The 13,208-nt window shown below is 40.5% G+C and overlaps 1 protein-coding gene, 1 long non-coding RNA gene and 12 other non-coding genes across 14 annotated transcripts; all 14 read right to left on the bottom strand.

Annotated features, from left to right (window-relative positions):
• Positions 1-509: 509 nt before the first annotated feature.
• Positions 510-581, bottom strand: trnaw-cca. Its single transcript has one exon. It is a non-coding gene; the product is annotated as a tRNA-Trp (tRNA).
• A 239-nt stretch (positions 582-820) lies between these two features.
• On the bottom strand, positions 821-892 carry trnaw-cca. Its single transcript has one exon. It is a non-coding gene; the product is annotated as a tRNA-Trp (tRNA).
• A 239-nt stretch (positions 893-1,131) lies between these two features.
• trnaw-cca lies at positions 1,132-1,203 on the bottom strand. The gene has a single exon. It is a non-coding gene; the product is annotated as a tRNA-Trp (tRNA).
• A 735-nt stretch (positions 1,204-1,938) lies between these two features.
• trnaw-cca lies at positions 1,939-2,010 on the bottom strand. Its single transcript has one exon. It is a non-coding gene; the product is annotated as a tRNA-Trp (tRNA).
• Positions 2,011-3,560: 1,550 nt separating this feature from the next.
• On the bottom strand, positions 3,561-5,240 carry LOC124852084 (progesterone receptor-like). The gene is made up of 5 exons (XM_047340586.1): positions 5,146-5,240; positions 5,009-5,064; positions 4,687-4,910; positions 3,702-4,285; positions 3,561-3,626 (listed from the first exon to the last, which is right to left on the bottom strand). Exons 1-5 carry the CDS (start codon positions 5,191-5,193, stop codon positions 3,618-3,620), a joined length of 921 nt encoding a protein of 306 aa, XP_047196542.1. The 5' UTR covers positions 5,194-5,240; the 3' UTR covers positions 3,561-3,617.
• Positions 5,241-6,151: 911 nt separating this feature from the next.
• On the bottom strand, positions 6,152-6,221 carry trnaw-cca. Its single transcript has one exon. It is a non-coding gene; the product is annotated as a tRNA-Trp (tRNA).
• A 223-nt stretch (positions 6,222-6,444) lies between these two features.
• On the bottom strand, positions 6,445-6,516 carry trnaw-cca. The gene has a single exon. It is a non-coding gene; the product is annotated as a tRNA-Trp (tRNA).
• Positions 6,517-6,755: 239 nt separating this feature from the next.
• On the bottom strand, positions 6,756-6,827 carry trnaw-cca. The gene has a single exon. It is a non-coding gene; the product is annotated as a tRNA-Trp (tRNA).
• A 519-nt stretch (positions 6,828-7,346) lies between these two features.
• trnaw-cca lies at positions 7,347-7,418 on the bottom strand. The gene has a single exon. It is a non-coding gene; the product is annotated as a tRNA-Trp (tRNA).
• A 228-nt stretch (positions 7,419-7,646) lies between these two features.
• Positions 7,647-7,718, bottom strand: trnaw-cca. The gene has a single exon. It is a non-coding gene; the product is annotated as a tRNA-Trp (tRNA).
• An 819-nt stretch (positions 7,719-8,537) lies between these two features.
• trnaw-cca lies at positions 8,538-8,608 on the bottom strand. Its single transcript has one exon. It is a non-coding gene; the product is annotated as a tRNA-Trp (tRNA).
• Positions 8,609-10,158: 1,550 nt separating this feature from the next.
• Positions 10,159-10,363, bottom strand: LOC124852086. Its single transcript, XR_007032830.1, has 2 exons — positions 10,298-10,363; positions 10,159-10,224 (listed from the first exon to the last, which is right to left on the bottom strand). It is a non-coding gene; the product is annotated as an uncharacterized LOC124852086 (long non-coding RNA).
• A 2,477-nt stretch (positions 10,364-12,840) lies between these two features.
• Positions 12,841-12,912, bottom strand: trnaw-cca. The gene has a single exon. It is a non-coding gene; the product is annotated as a tRNA-Trp (tRNA).
• Positions 12,913-13,135: 223 nt separating this feature from the next.
• Positions 13,136-13,207, bottom strand: trnaw-cca. Its single transcript has one exon. It is a non-coding gene; the product is annotated as a tRNA-Trp (tRNA).
• Position 13,208: the final 1 nt, after the last annotated feature.

The raw sequence follows: 13,208 nt of genomic DNA, 5'->3' as shown, positions 1-13,208 counted from the left end.
ACCACAAGGTCTGTAAAAACATACAGTGATGTTAGTTTAGAGGGATATTATAAAACCGGATTTAATACTGAGTTCCTTCAGACAAAAGGTATTTTCTGATGTGCTGTTTTGATTACATGGTGGTGGAGAGCACTCTCTAACACACCACCCTACATATCAATAATGAACTGGGGACTGTGATATCCTGGAAAGCATCAAAGGACACATTGACTGCAATAAACCCTTTAACCTTGATGTGATTTGAACACGCAGCCTTCTGATCTGGAGTCAGACGCACTACCGTTGCACCACAAGGTCTATGACCAGTGACAATAATGCCACTTTAAATGGATGCAATAGAAGTGTAAAATAAATAAAACAATATATAAGAGTGAACCAATGTGTTCTTTGCAGAAAAGATTTTCACAGTTAATCAAAACACACTTCTGCAGAAATTGGGTGAGTGAAACTCATTTAGTGACTTCTCACCTTAGAAACACGAGATTGACAAGGTTTACCACACATCTGTTTGACCTTGACGTGATTTGAACACGCAGCCTTCTGATCTGGAGTCAGACGCGCTACCATTGCGCCACAAGGTCTGTAAAAACAAATACTGATGTTAATTTAGATGCAATGGAAGTGCAAATATCATCAATAAAACAGAATTAAATATTGAACCAATGAGTTCTTCAGTCGGAAGATATTTCCTGAGTTGGTGTTATGATTAGGTGGTGTTGGAGAAGGCTCTATTATACATCCCCATAAATTTGCTAAAGAACAAGCATTCTATAAGTCAAACCTGATGCTGTGGATGGACACTTGCATTTGAAAGCACAGGTGACCTTGACGTGATTTGAACACGCAGCCTTCTGATCTGGAGTCAGACCCGCTACCGTTGCGCCACAAGGTCTGTAAAAACAAATACTGATGTTAATTTAGATACAATGGAAGTGCAAAGATAATATATAAAACAGAATTAAAGATTGAACCAATGAGATCTTCAGTTGGAAGATATTTCCTGGATTGTTGTTTTGACTTAGTGGTGGTGGAAAAGGCTTTATTATACATCCCCATTAATTTGCCAAAGCACAACTGATCAATAAGTCAAACCTGATGCTGTAGATGGACACGTGCATTTGAAAGCACAGCTGACCTTGACGTGATTTGAACACGCAGCCTTCTGATCTGGAGTCAGACGCGCTACTGTTGCGCTACAAGGTCTATGGTCTTAGACAGTATTGCTACTTTAGAGGGATGCAAGAGAAGTGCAAAGGTCATCACTAAAACAAGATATAAGAGTGAACCAATGTGTTCTTTGTACATAAAGACATTTCCTGAATTGGTGATTTGATTAAGTGATGGCAGAGAATGCACGTTAACATGTCACCCTGACTAAAATATCCTGAAGATTTTTACAGGACAAAGGTATTTCCAAATAAACGTGACATGATTTGAACACGCAGCCTTCTGATCTGGAGTCAGACGCGCTACCATTGCGCCACAAGGTCTGTAAAAACATACACTGATATTAATTTAGAGCGATTCAACATTGAACCAATGAGTTCGTCACATGGCAGATATTTTCACATTTGATGGAGAGCGTTCTCTAACATGTCACCCTAAATTTCCACAGTGAACTGGCGACATCCTGGAAAATATCACAGGACATATTGATTTCAACAATCCCTTGACATGATTTGAGACAGAGCCTTCTGATCTGGAGTCAGATGCACTACAGTTGTGCCACAAGGTCTGTGTTTGGAAGTTGTAATGCTACTTTAGACGGATGCAGTACAAGTGCAAAGGCCATCAATAAATCAGTAATTCACAAGTGAACAAATGTGTTTTTTGCAGAATGATTTAAAAATGACTTAATTTCACAGAATTATGAACTTGTGACTTCTAACCTCATAACATGGAAACACAACTTGTAACAATGTTTACCACACATCTGTTTGACCTTAACGTGATTTGAACACGCAGCCTTCTGATCTGGAGTCAGACGCGCTACCGTTGCGCCACAAGGTCTGACGTTGGATATCGTCATGTTACTTTAAATGTATGCAATAAATGTGCAAAGGCCATAAATTAAGCAGCTTCCAAAACAGAGTGAACATATTACTTGCATTGAACATTTTCCCTGATCATGTGCTGGTAGAGAGCACTCTTAAAAAATCATCATCTAGCGAGTTCTAAGTTGACAAACTTTAAAGAACACAGGGGACAGTATTTATCACACATCCATTCGAAATCTGGAAGGCACAATGGCCTTTTAGCCGAAAAGCAAACCATCCAAAGCAGGAATATGCAGTTCAGATCCACAAAGCAAATCACTGCATAGAAGCCATATACTTTAAACTGATGTGAGTTTAGTGCTTTTTTAACTTTGTATGTTTTCTGTTAACTTTATGCATTTACCTTTCAGCGGCTACGGCTTTGAACTCGTGTTCATTATTCTGTTTTCCATTTTGATTTCGAAATGTTTTTTTTGAAAGCAAAACATCAGTGTTACTGTTTGACGCAGACAGGACTCGGACTGTCAAGCTTCTGATCTGGAGTCAGACTCGTCACCATCGGGTACGCAAATACATCAGTGCAGAAAGGCTCATGTCTAAGCCCACTGTAGGCCGGCGAGAGTTCATTTGTGTTCATGAGGCTGAACACGGATACATGACACATTAAAGGAAAAAACAATTAACGGTCATCACGGTGTCAGGCCGAGACAAGCTTTCAGAATAGCTCCAATGATTGTACAGGCCTTTGAACCACTACTGAAGGGATGAAACGACATTCTGTGAATATTGCATTACATTTCATGAATAGGCTCATTTGACACTTTAACCCAAAATATAATAATGTGTTGCAGTTTGATGACACGTACCTTATATCTTTTTAATCCTATGTAGAGTTTGAGCATTGTTAAAAGGGCTATACAAATAAAATAATTAACTTAGTTTCATGGCAAAGTGTATGTATATATAAATTAACTGTAGGCCGTATGACTATAACAGAAGGCCCAAACTCATGAGGTCAAGGTTCTATAGTAACTTATTGCACCGAATTCACCCAAAGGTGTTCAAGTTAGCTCAGAATTGTATTTCCTTGTCTCCTCTTCTGCCTGTCCAGACAGAAGAGGCCATGAAACCATGGCTTCAAGGGGAGCTGTCATTTCTTACTGACTCATTTGAGGACTCGTTGCCCCCCCACTACAGAGCTCCAGCCCACAAGTTGACAGGAATTGTTCAAGTGGTTTTCTGATGACATCAACCAGACTGGTCTTTATACTGCAATGTTAGCTTAATACATGTCATTGTGTTTGCCACCATTTCATTTAAAATGTATAGTGTAAAAAAAAAAGTAAAAGACACATCAACAGAGTCAACATGTTGACAGAAGGGGGTTAAAGAGCATGTGGTATAGCAATTTAATAGTTTGGAAACTTGTGGCTTTTCACATCATGATTTACATTAAGGGCATAGGATGCTGCATGTTCAAGCAATCTTTTCCCCCATGATTGATTTGTCACCACCATGTGGAACAGGTCCTTTACAGGTCAATAAAAATGCATGAAACGCAAGTATTTGAAAAAGGTCTTTTATTGAATTCTGAAACATCCTGCTGGAGGGATCCACCTCTTAGTCATGCTGAAAGACAAGGTCAACATTAGCACAAGTAAAAAAGAAAAAAAGATATTTTGTGCCAGATTTTTATCAATTTACCTTGGCTGCGTTAGAATTGCTCCCATAACCACCTGCATGGAGAATTGGTTGCCTGGCGGTTCGACGTGAATAAATGGGTTGGACAGCTGCACCACCACTTGCAGGAGCGTCAACCTTGGCAGTGTTGATTGGCTGTGAGGGAGCAGGGTAGGGAAGGTATTCTCTCACATAGTGAGCATCTTTGAAGTCGTCCCTTCCGTGCTCTAAACCGCCGCTGAAGTAACTGACTGTGCCTGTTGGATATTGGCCGGTCAGGAACATGTAGTCGTAGTAAGGATAAACGCGCCAGAGTCCAGCAGGGCCAGAGTCTGGTCGAGGTGGGCTGACGTAGCCTTCAAGAGATCCATCCAGAGGAGGAGGCACCATGTAAGCATACGCTGGTTCTGAACGAGGTGGTGGCAGGAAGCCTTGTTCCGCAGTCTCGCGGTCGTACTCGCCACCCTCAAGGTTCCTTTCGTAATGGGACAGCTCCCCTGCCTGGTACACCGGTGGAAGAGGGATACTCAGATACTCTTCACTGCTGGATGCAACTTCTGGTGTTTCCTCATCTCTGAGGATAGGAGGTGCAATGAGCCACTTGCTCTCTGAGGAGAAATAAAAATAAAATGTGAGCAAGATCAAATGATCTGCTTCAGATTAAAAATCTGAATTTTCACAATAGAGAAGTAACCAAAGTCCTTCATTCAAAATGCTACCAAAAGGAATAAAACCACCTGTTACGGTGAAGTTATTGAGCCTCAACCCAATATTAACTTGTGCACAAGGTGTGTGCAGTGATAAATTCAGAGGCTCCAATGAGTCAGAACAAGATCATTTGTACTTGACAAATGCAACTTCAATCTAATCAGTCACTGAACACCCATCAGGGAACTTTTCTACAGGATTCTATTTATTGATGGTTAACAAAAAAAACCCACAAGGTACTAGCAACAAGAACTAAATGTTGTAGATACAAAAATATTTTCTAAAGCATTCGATTTTCTACCTTTTGAGCCAGATTGAAATCCAGCTCCTGACTGTGCTGGGCCTGCAGGACCCTGCCTCGCTGCACTGCCCCTGGACTTAACAGGTTTGGAAGAAGAACCAGCGCCAGCAGATGCAGCCAGCTCAGGCGCCTCAGGATAAGCACCCTCAGGCATGAGTCCAGGTGAATACTGGCTGGAAGGCGCTCCCTGGTTAGAGCCTGATCTTGGATACATAGAACTGCCGCTAAAGGGCCTTTGGATTAAAGCCTGAATACAAGAGACGTTATTCAGACGTGAATTTTACTGAAGCATTTAAATGTTTTAACCAGACTGTGAGATTACCTTTCTTGACAGGGCCACAGCACATGTCCACAATCAGCAGAGCCCAGAGGGAAGCCCTGAAATGATTTAAAAATCAAACATATGACCACAAGTTTCCAAACAAACAAATTGCCCGTGACACAAGAACATCAACTTACCCAAAGAAGAACCGTGCAGTCGTCATGTTGAAGGCTCACACTGAACATGCAGACGGAGGTGCAGGTTTATAAAAGCTGCTGATCAATCCCAGCTTAACAATGGACAGCTGTTGGTGATTGACAGGTCAGACCTCAGCACAGGTTGGTGGCCTCGCTTCATTACCTCAGTGTTTATGTTGAATGAAAAAATAAATCATGTTTCGTTTATGTCTGATTATTTTAACTGTCAGTGTGTAGAAACCTAATGCAGCACAGAATTGACTCTTTTTGTTTTGCAATCATGTGGCATTTTTATGTTATGGAAAAATCTTCAGTTCAAATTATGAACGGAGGAAAATACCTTGATACCATACCAAAATGATTATTGTAAATAATTTAATATTTAACATTCAGATGCTTCTATTGGCCCCGGTGACGCTCTCCCTGGCCTTTGCCTTTAGTCTGCAACAAGTGTGATGCAGCTCAGTTAGACGGAGATGAAAATATTCCACTTCTTAAACCTGAAAAGATCTTTGGCTATTTTGTTCGTATGTCTAGGACAATCATATAGATGCTGAATGAATAAATGTTTTCATGCATCAATCTGAGCTTAAAAAAAGTCATGTTGCTTCCATCAGCAGTGAAAATCATCAGTAAATGCCAACGTGCCAGTTACACCGGCAGCCATATACAGGCCTGAGCCATCACAGTACCAGCTCCATGTTTCATTTTGCTTTTCCCAATCTGCAATGTAACCTTTAACTGAAGCTTTAGTAAAAAGTGCATAATTCATTAAATGTCTAAAGTGGCATTAAATAGAAGTCATCAAGTACAAATACCTCAATACGGGTCTTCTCATGCTAAATTTATGAGCAAATTAACTTAATGATTTCAAACGCTGCTGTAGTATTTCATTGTCTATCTTATTTTAAAAAATGTAAATATAAATAAACTTTTGAAGTTAATGCAGTTTTTATAAAATGGTCACATGATGCTGTAGGTGGACATCTGCATTTGAAAGCACAGCTGACCTTGACGTGGTTTGAACACAGCCTTCTGATCTGGAGTCAGATGCGCTACCATTGCGCCACAAGGTCTGTAAAAACAAAGACTGATGTTAATTTAGATCCAATGGAAGTGCAAAGATAATCTATAAATGAGGATTAAACAAATGAGTTCTTCAGTTAGAAGGTATTTCCTGATTTGGTGTTTTGACCAAGTGGTGTTGGAGAAGGCTTTATTATACACCCCCATCAATTTGCCAAAGCACATAAGTCACACCTGAAGCTGTGGATGAACACGTGCATTTAAAAGCACAGGTGACCTTGACGTGATTTGAACACGCAGCCTTCTGATCTGGAGTCAGACGCGCTACCATTGCGCCACAAGGTCTGTAAAAACAAATACTGATGTTAATTTAGATGCAATGGAAGTGCAAATATCATCAATAAAACAGAATTAAATATTGAACCAATGAGTTCTTCAGTCGGAAGATATTTCCTGAGTTGGTGTTATGATTAGGTGGTGTTGGAGAAGGCTCTATTATACATCCCCATAAATTTGCTAAAGAACAAGCATTCTATAGGTCAAACCTGATGCTGTAGATGGACACGTGCATTTGAAAGCACAGCTGACCTTGACGTGATTTGAACACGCAGCCTTCTGATCTGGAGTCAGACGCGCTACCGTTGCGCCACAAGGTCTATGGTCTTGGACAGTAATGCTACTTTAGAGGGATGCAAGAGAAGTGCAAAGGTCATCACTAAAACAAGATATAAGAGTGAACCAATGTGTTCTTTGTACATAAAGATATTTCCTGAATTAGTGTTTTGATTAAGTGATGGCAGAGAATGTACGTTAACATGTCACCCTGACTAAAATATCCTGGAGATTTTTACAGGACAGAAGTATTTCCAAACAAACGTGACATGATTTGAACACACAGCCTTCTGTCCTGGAGTCAGACATGCTACCAATTCACCACAAGGTCTGTAAAAACATACAGTGATGTTAGTTTAGAGGGATTCAAGACAAGTGCAAAGATCGTCAATAAAACCGGATTAAATGCTGAGTTCCTTCAGACAAAAGGTATTTACTGATTGTTCTAATTGCATGGTGGTGGAGAGCACTCTCTAACACACCACCCTACATATCAATAATGAACTGGGGACTGTGATATCCTGGAAAGCATCAAAGGACACATTGACTGCAATAAACCCTTTTGACCTTGATGTGATTTGAACACGCAGCCTTCTGATCTGGAATCAGACACGCTACCATTGCGCCACAAGGTCTGTAAAAACAAATACTGATGTTAATTTAGATACAATGGAAGTGCAAAGATAATCTATAAAACAGAATTAAAGATTGAACCAATGAGATCTTCAGTTGGAAGATATTTCCTGGATTGTTGATTTGACTTAGTGGTGGTGGAAAAGGCTTTATCATACACCCCCATCAATTTGCCAAAGCACATAAGTCACTTGATGCTGTAGATGGACACACGCATTTGATAGCACAGCTGACTTTGACGTGATTTGAACACGCAGCCTTCTTATCTGGAGTCAGACGCGCTACCGTTGCGCCACAAGGTCCGTGGTTTCAGACAGTAATGTCACTTTATATGGATGCAATAGAAGTGCAAAGGTCATCAAAAAAACAATATATATAAGACTGAACCAATGTGTTCTTTGTACATAAAGATATTTCTTGAATTGGTGTTTTGATTAAGTGATGGCAGAGAATGCACGTTAGCATGTCACCCTAAATGTTCGTGGAGAACTGGTGACTAAAATATCCTGGACATTTTACAGGACAGAGGTATTTCCAAATAAACGTGACATGATTTCAATTCACAGCCTTCTGTCCTGGACTCAGACACACTACCAATTCACCACAAGGTCTGTAAAAACATACAGTGATGTTAGTTTAGAGGGATATTATAAAACCGGATTTAATACTGAGTTCCTTCAGACAAAAGGTATTTTCTGATGTGCTGTTTTGATTACATGGTGGTGGAGAGCACTCTCTAACACACCACCCTACATATCAATAATGAACTGGGGACTGTGATATCCTGGAAAGCATCAAAGGACACATTGACTGCAATAAACCCTTTAACCTTGATGTGATTTGAACACGCAGCCTTCTGATCTGGAGTCAGACGCACTACCGTTGCACCACAAGGTCTATGACCAGTGACAATAATGCCACTTTAAATGGATGCAATAGAAGTGTAAAATAAATAAAACAATATATAAGAGTGAACCAATGTGTTCTTTGCAGAAAAGATTTTCACAGTTAATCAAAACACACTTCTGCAGAAATTGGAGCAGATCTTGGGTGAGTGAAACTCATTTAGTGACTTCTCACCTTAGAAACACGAGATTGACAAGGTTTACCACACATCTGTTTGACCTTACGTGATTTGAACACGCAGCCTTCTGATCTGGAGTCAGACGCGCTACCGTTGCGCCACAAGGTCTGACGTTGGATATCGTCATGTTACTTTAAATGTATGCAATAAATGTGCAAAGGCCATAAATTAAGCAGCTTCCAAAACAGAGTGAACATATTACTTGCATTGAACATTTTCCCTGATCATGTGCTGGTAGAGAGCACTCTTAAAAAATCATCATCTAGCGAGTTCTAAGTTGACAAACTTTAAAGAACACAGGGGACAGTATTTATCACACATCCATTCGAAATCTGGAAGGCACAATGGCCTTTTAGCCGAAAAGCAAACCATCCAAAGCAGGAATATGCAGTTCAGATCCACAAAGCAAATCACTGCATAGAAGCCATATACTTTAAACTGATGTGAGTTTAGTGCTTTTTTAACTTTGTATGTTTTCTGTTAACTTTATGCATTTACCTTTCAGCGGCTACGGCTTTGAACTCGTGTTCATTATTCTGTTTTCCATTTTGATTTCGAAATGTTTTTTTTGAAAGCAAAACATCAGTGTTACTGTTTGACGCAGACAGGACTCGGACTGTCAAGCTTCTGATCTGGAGTCAGACTCGTCACCATCGGGTACGCAAATACATCAGTGCAGAAAGGCTCATGTCTAAGCCCACTGTAGGCCGGCGAGAGTTCATTTGTGTTCATGAGGCTGAACACGGATACATGACACATTAAAGGAAAAAACAATTAACGGTCATCACGGTGTCAGGCCGAGACAAGCTTTCAGAATAGCTCCAATGATTGTACAGGCCTTTGAACCACTACTGAAGGGATGAAACGACATTCTGTGAATATTGCATTACATTTCATGAATAGGCTCATTTGACACTTTAACCCAAAATATAATAATGTGTTGCAGTTTGATGACACGTACCTTATATCTTTTTAATCCTATGTAGAGTTTGAGCATTGTTAAAAGGGCTATACAAATAAAATAATTAACTTAGTTTCATGGCAAAGTGTATGTATATATAAATTAACTGTAGGCCGTATGACTATAACAGAAGGCCCAAACTCATGAGGTCAAGGTTCTATAGTAACTTATTGCACCGAATTCACCCAAAGGTGTTCAAGTTAGCTCAGAATTGTATTTCCTTGTCTCCTCTTCTGCCTGTCAAGACAGAAGAGGCCATGAAACCATGGCTTCAAGTGGAGCTGTCATTTCTTACTGACTCATTTGAGGACTTGTTGCCCCCCCACTACAGAGCTCCAGCCCACAAGTTGACAGGAATTGTTCAAGTGGTTTTCTGATGACATCAACCAGACTGGTCTTTATACTGCAATGTTAGCTTAATACATGTCATTGTGTTTGCCACCATTTCATTTAAAATGTATAGTGTAAAAAAAAAAGTAAAAGACACATCAACAGAGTCAACATGTTGACAGAAGGGGGTTAAAGAGCATGTGGTATAGCAATTTAATAGTTTGGAAACTTGTGGCTTTTCACATCATGATTTACATTAAGGGCATAGGATGCTGCATGTTCAAGCAATCTTTTCCCCCATGATTGATTTGTCACCACCATGTGGAACAGGTCCTTTACAGGTCAATAAAAATGCATGAAACGCAAGTATTTGAAAAAGGTCTTTTATTGAATTCTGAAACATCCTGCTGGAGGGATCCACCTCTTAGTCATGCTGAAAGACAAGGTCAACATTAGCACAAGTAAAAAAGAAAAAGATATTTTGTGCCAGATTTTTATCAATTTACCTTGGCTGCGTTAGAATTGCTCCCATAACCACCTGCATGGAGAATTGGTTGCCTGGCGGTTCGACGAAATAAATGGGTTGGACAGCTGCACCACCACTTGCAGGAGCGTCAACCTTGGCAGTGTTGATTGGCTGTGAGGGAGCAGGGTAGGGAAGGTATTCTCTCACATAGTGAGCATCTTTGAAGTCGTCCCTTCCGTGCTCTAAACCGCCGCTGAAGTAACTGACTGTGCCTGTTGGATATTGGCCGGTCAGGAACATGTAGTCGTAGTAAGGATAAACGCGCCAGAGTCCAGCAGGGCCAGAGTCTGGTCGAGGTGGGCTGACGTAGCCTTCAAGAGATCCATCCAGAGGAGGAGGCACCATGTAAGCATACGCTGGTTCTGAACGAGGTGGTGGCAGGAAGCCTTGTTCCGCAGTCTCGCGGTCGTACTCGCCACCCTCAAGGTTCCTTTCGTAATGGGACAGCTCCCCTGCCTGGTACACCGGTGGAAGAGGGATACTCAGATACTCTTCACTGCTGGATGCAACTTCTGGTGTTTCCTCATCTCTGAGGATAGGAGGTGCAATGAGCCACTTGCTCTCTGAGGAGAAATAAAAATAAAATGTGAGCAAGATCAAATGATCTGCTTCAGATTAAAAATCTGAATTTTCACAATAGAGAAGTAACCAAAGTCCTTCATTCAAAATGCTACCAAAAGGAATAAAACCACCTGTTACGGTGAAGTTATTGAGCCTCAACCCAATATTAACTTGTGCACAAGGTGTGTGCAGTGATAAATTCAGAGGCTCCAATGAGTCAGAACAAGATCATTTGTACTTGACAAATGCAACTTCAATCTAATCAGTCACTGAACACCCATCAGGTAACTTTTCTACAGGATTCTATTTATTGATGGTTAACAAAAAAAACCCACAAGGTACTAGCAACAAGAACTAAATGTTGTAGATACAAAAATATTTTCTAAAGCATTCGATTTTCTACCTTTTGAGCCAGATTGAAATCCAGCTCCTGACTGTGCTGGGCCTGCAGGACCCTGCCTCGCTGCACTGCCCCTGGACTTAACAGGTTTGGAAGAAGAACCAGCGCCAGCAGATGCAGCCAGCTCAGGCGCCTCAGGATAAGCACCCTCAGGCATGAGTCCAGGTGAATACTGGCTGGAAGGCGCTCCCTGGTTAGAGCCTGATCTTGGATACATAGAACTGCCGCTAAAGGACGCACCGGGATTAAAGCCTGAATACAAGAGACGTTATTCAGACGTGAATTTTACTGAAGCATTTAAATGTTTTAACCAGACTGTGAGATTACCTTTCTTGACAGGGCCACAGCACATGTCCACAATCAGCAGAGCCCAGAGGGAAGCCCTGAAATGATTTAAAATCAAACATATGAACACAAGTTTCCAAACAGACAAATTGCCCGTGACACAAGAACATCAACTTACCCAAAGAAGAACCGTGCAGTCGTCATGTTGAAGGCTCACACTGAACATGCAGACGGAGGTGCAGGTTTATAAATGCTGCTGATCAATCCCAGCTTAACAATGGACAGCTGTTGGTGATTGACAGGTCAGACCTCAGCACAGTGACTGAACGAGGATCAGGTGCAACAAGGTTGGTGGCCTCTCTTCATTACCTCAGTGTTTATGTTCAATGAAAAAATAAATCATGTTTCGTTTATGTCTGATTATTTAAACTGTCAGTGCGTAGAAACCTAATGCAGCACAGAATTGACTCTTTTTGTTTTGCAATCATGTGGCATTTTTATGTTATGGAAAAATCTTCAGTTCAAATTATGAATGGAGGAAAATACCTTGATACCATACCAAAATGATTATTGTAAATAATTTGTTTGGAGATTCAAAAGTAATTGGACACATTAAGTCAAAGAAAATCATCATATTTAATTAAATTTAATATTTAACATTCAGATGCTTCTATTGGCCCCGGTGACGCTCTCCCTGGCCTTTGCCTTTAGTCTGCAACAAGTGTGATGCAGCTCAGTTAGACGGAGATGAAAATATTCCACTTCTTAAACCTGAAAAGATCTTTGGCTATTTTGTTCGTATGTCTAGGATAATCATGTAGATGCTGAATGAATAAATGTTTTCATACATCAATCTGAGCTTAGAAAAACTCATGTTGCTTCCATCAGCAGTGAAAATCATCAGTAATTGCCAACGTGCCAGTTACACCGGCAGCCATATACAGGCCTGAGCCATAACAGAACCAGCTCCATGTTTCATTTTGCTTTTCCCAATCTGCAATGTAACCTTTAACTGAAGCTTTAGTAAAAAGTGCATAATTCATTAAATGTCTAAAGTGGCATTAAATAGAAGTCATCAAGTACAAATACCTCAATACGGGTCTTCTCATGCTAAATTTATGAGCAAATTAACTTAATGATTTCAAACGCTGCTGTAGTATTTCATTGTCTATCTTATTTAAAAAAATTTCAATATAAATAAACTTTTGAAGTTAATGCAGTTTTTATAAAATGGTCACATGATGCTGTAGGTGGACATCTGCATTTGAAAGCACAGCTGACCTTGACGTGGTTTGAACACACAGCCTTCTGATCTGGAGTCAGATGCGCTACCATTGCGCCACAAGGTCTGTAAAAACAAAGACTGATGTTAATTTAGATCCAATGGAAGTGCAAAGATAATCTATAAATGAGGATTAAACAAATGAGTTCTTCAGTTAGAAGGTATTTCTTGATTTGGTGTTTTGACCAAGTGGTGTTGGAGAAGGCTTTATTATACACCCCCATCAATTTGCCAAAGCACATAAGTCACACCTGAAGCTGTAGATGGACACGTGCATTTAAAAGCACAGGTGACCTTGACGTGATTTGAACACGCAGCCTTCTGATCTGGAGTCAGACGCGCTACCGTTGCGCCACAAGGTCT

The sequence above is a fragment of the Hippoglossus stenolepis genome, chromosome 7, assembly GCF_022539355.2.
Source record: "Hippoglossus stenolepis isolate QCI-W04-F060 chromosome 7, HSTE1.2, whole genome shotgun sequence".
Taxonomy (NCBI): Eukaryota; Metazoa; Chordata; class Actinopteri; order Pleuronectiformes; family Pleuronectidae; genus Hippoglossus; species Hippoglossus stenolepis.
The sequence above is the reverse complement of the archived record's forward strand: the minus strand, read 5'-3'. Positions and strand labels throughout refer to the sequence as shown.

Coding starts and splice junctions, on each gene's coding strand:
- LOC124852084 (XM_047340586.1), bottom strand. CDS start 5,193: ATGTTCAGTGTGAGCCTTCAACATGACGACTGCACGGTTCTTCTTTGG. Junction 5,065..5,145: donor ACTGCACGGTTCTTCTTTGG/GTAAGTTGATGT, acceptor AAATCATTTCAG/GGCTTCCCTCTGGGCTCTGC. Junction 4,286..4,686: donor ATTTCAATCTGGCTCAAAAG/GTAGAAAATCGA, acceptor ATTTCTCCTCAG/AGAGCAAGTGGCTCATTGCA.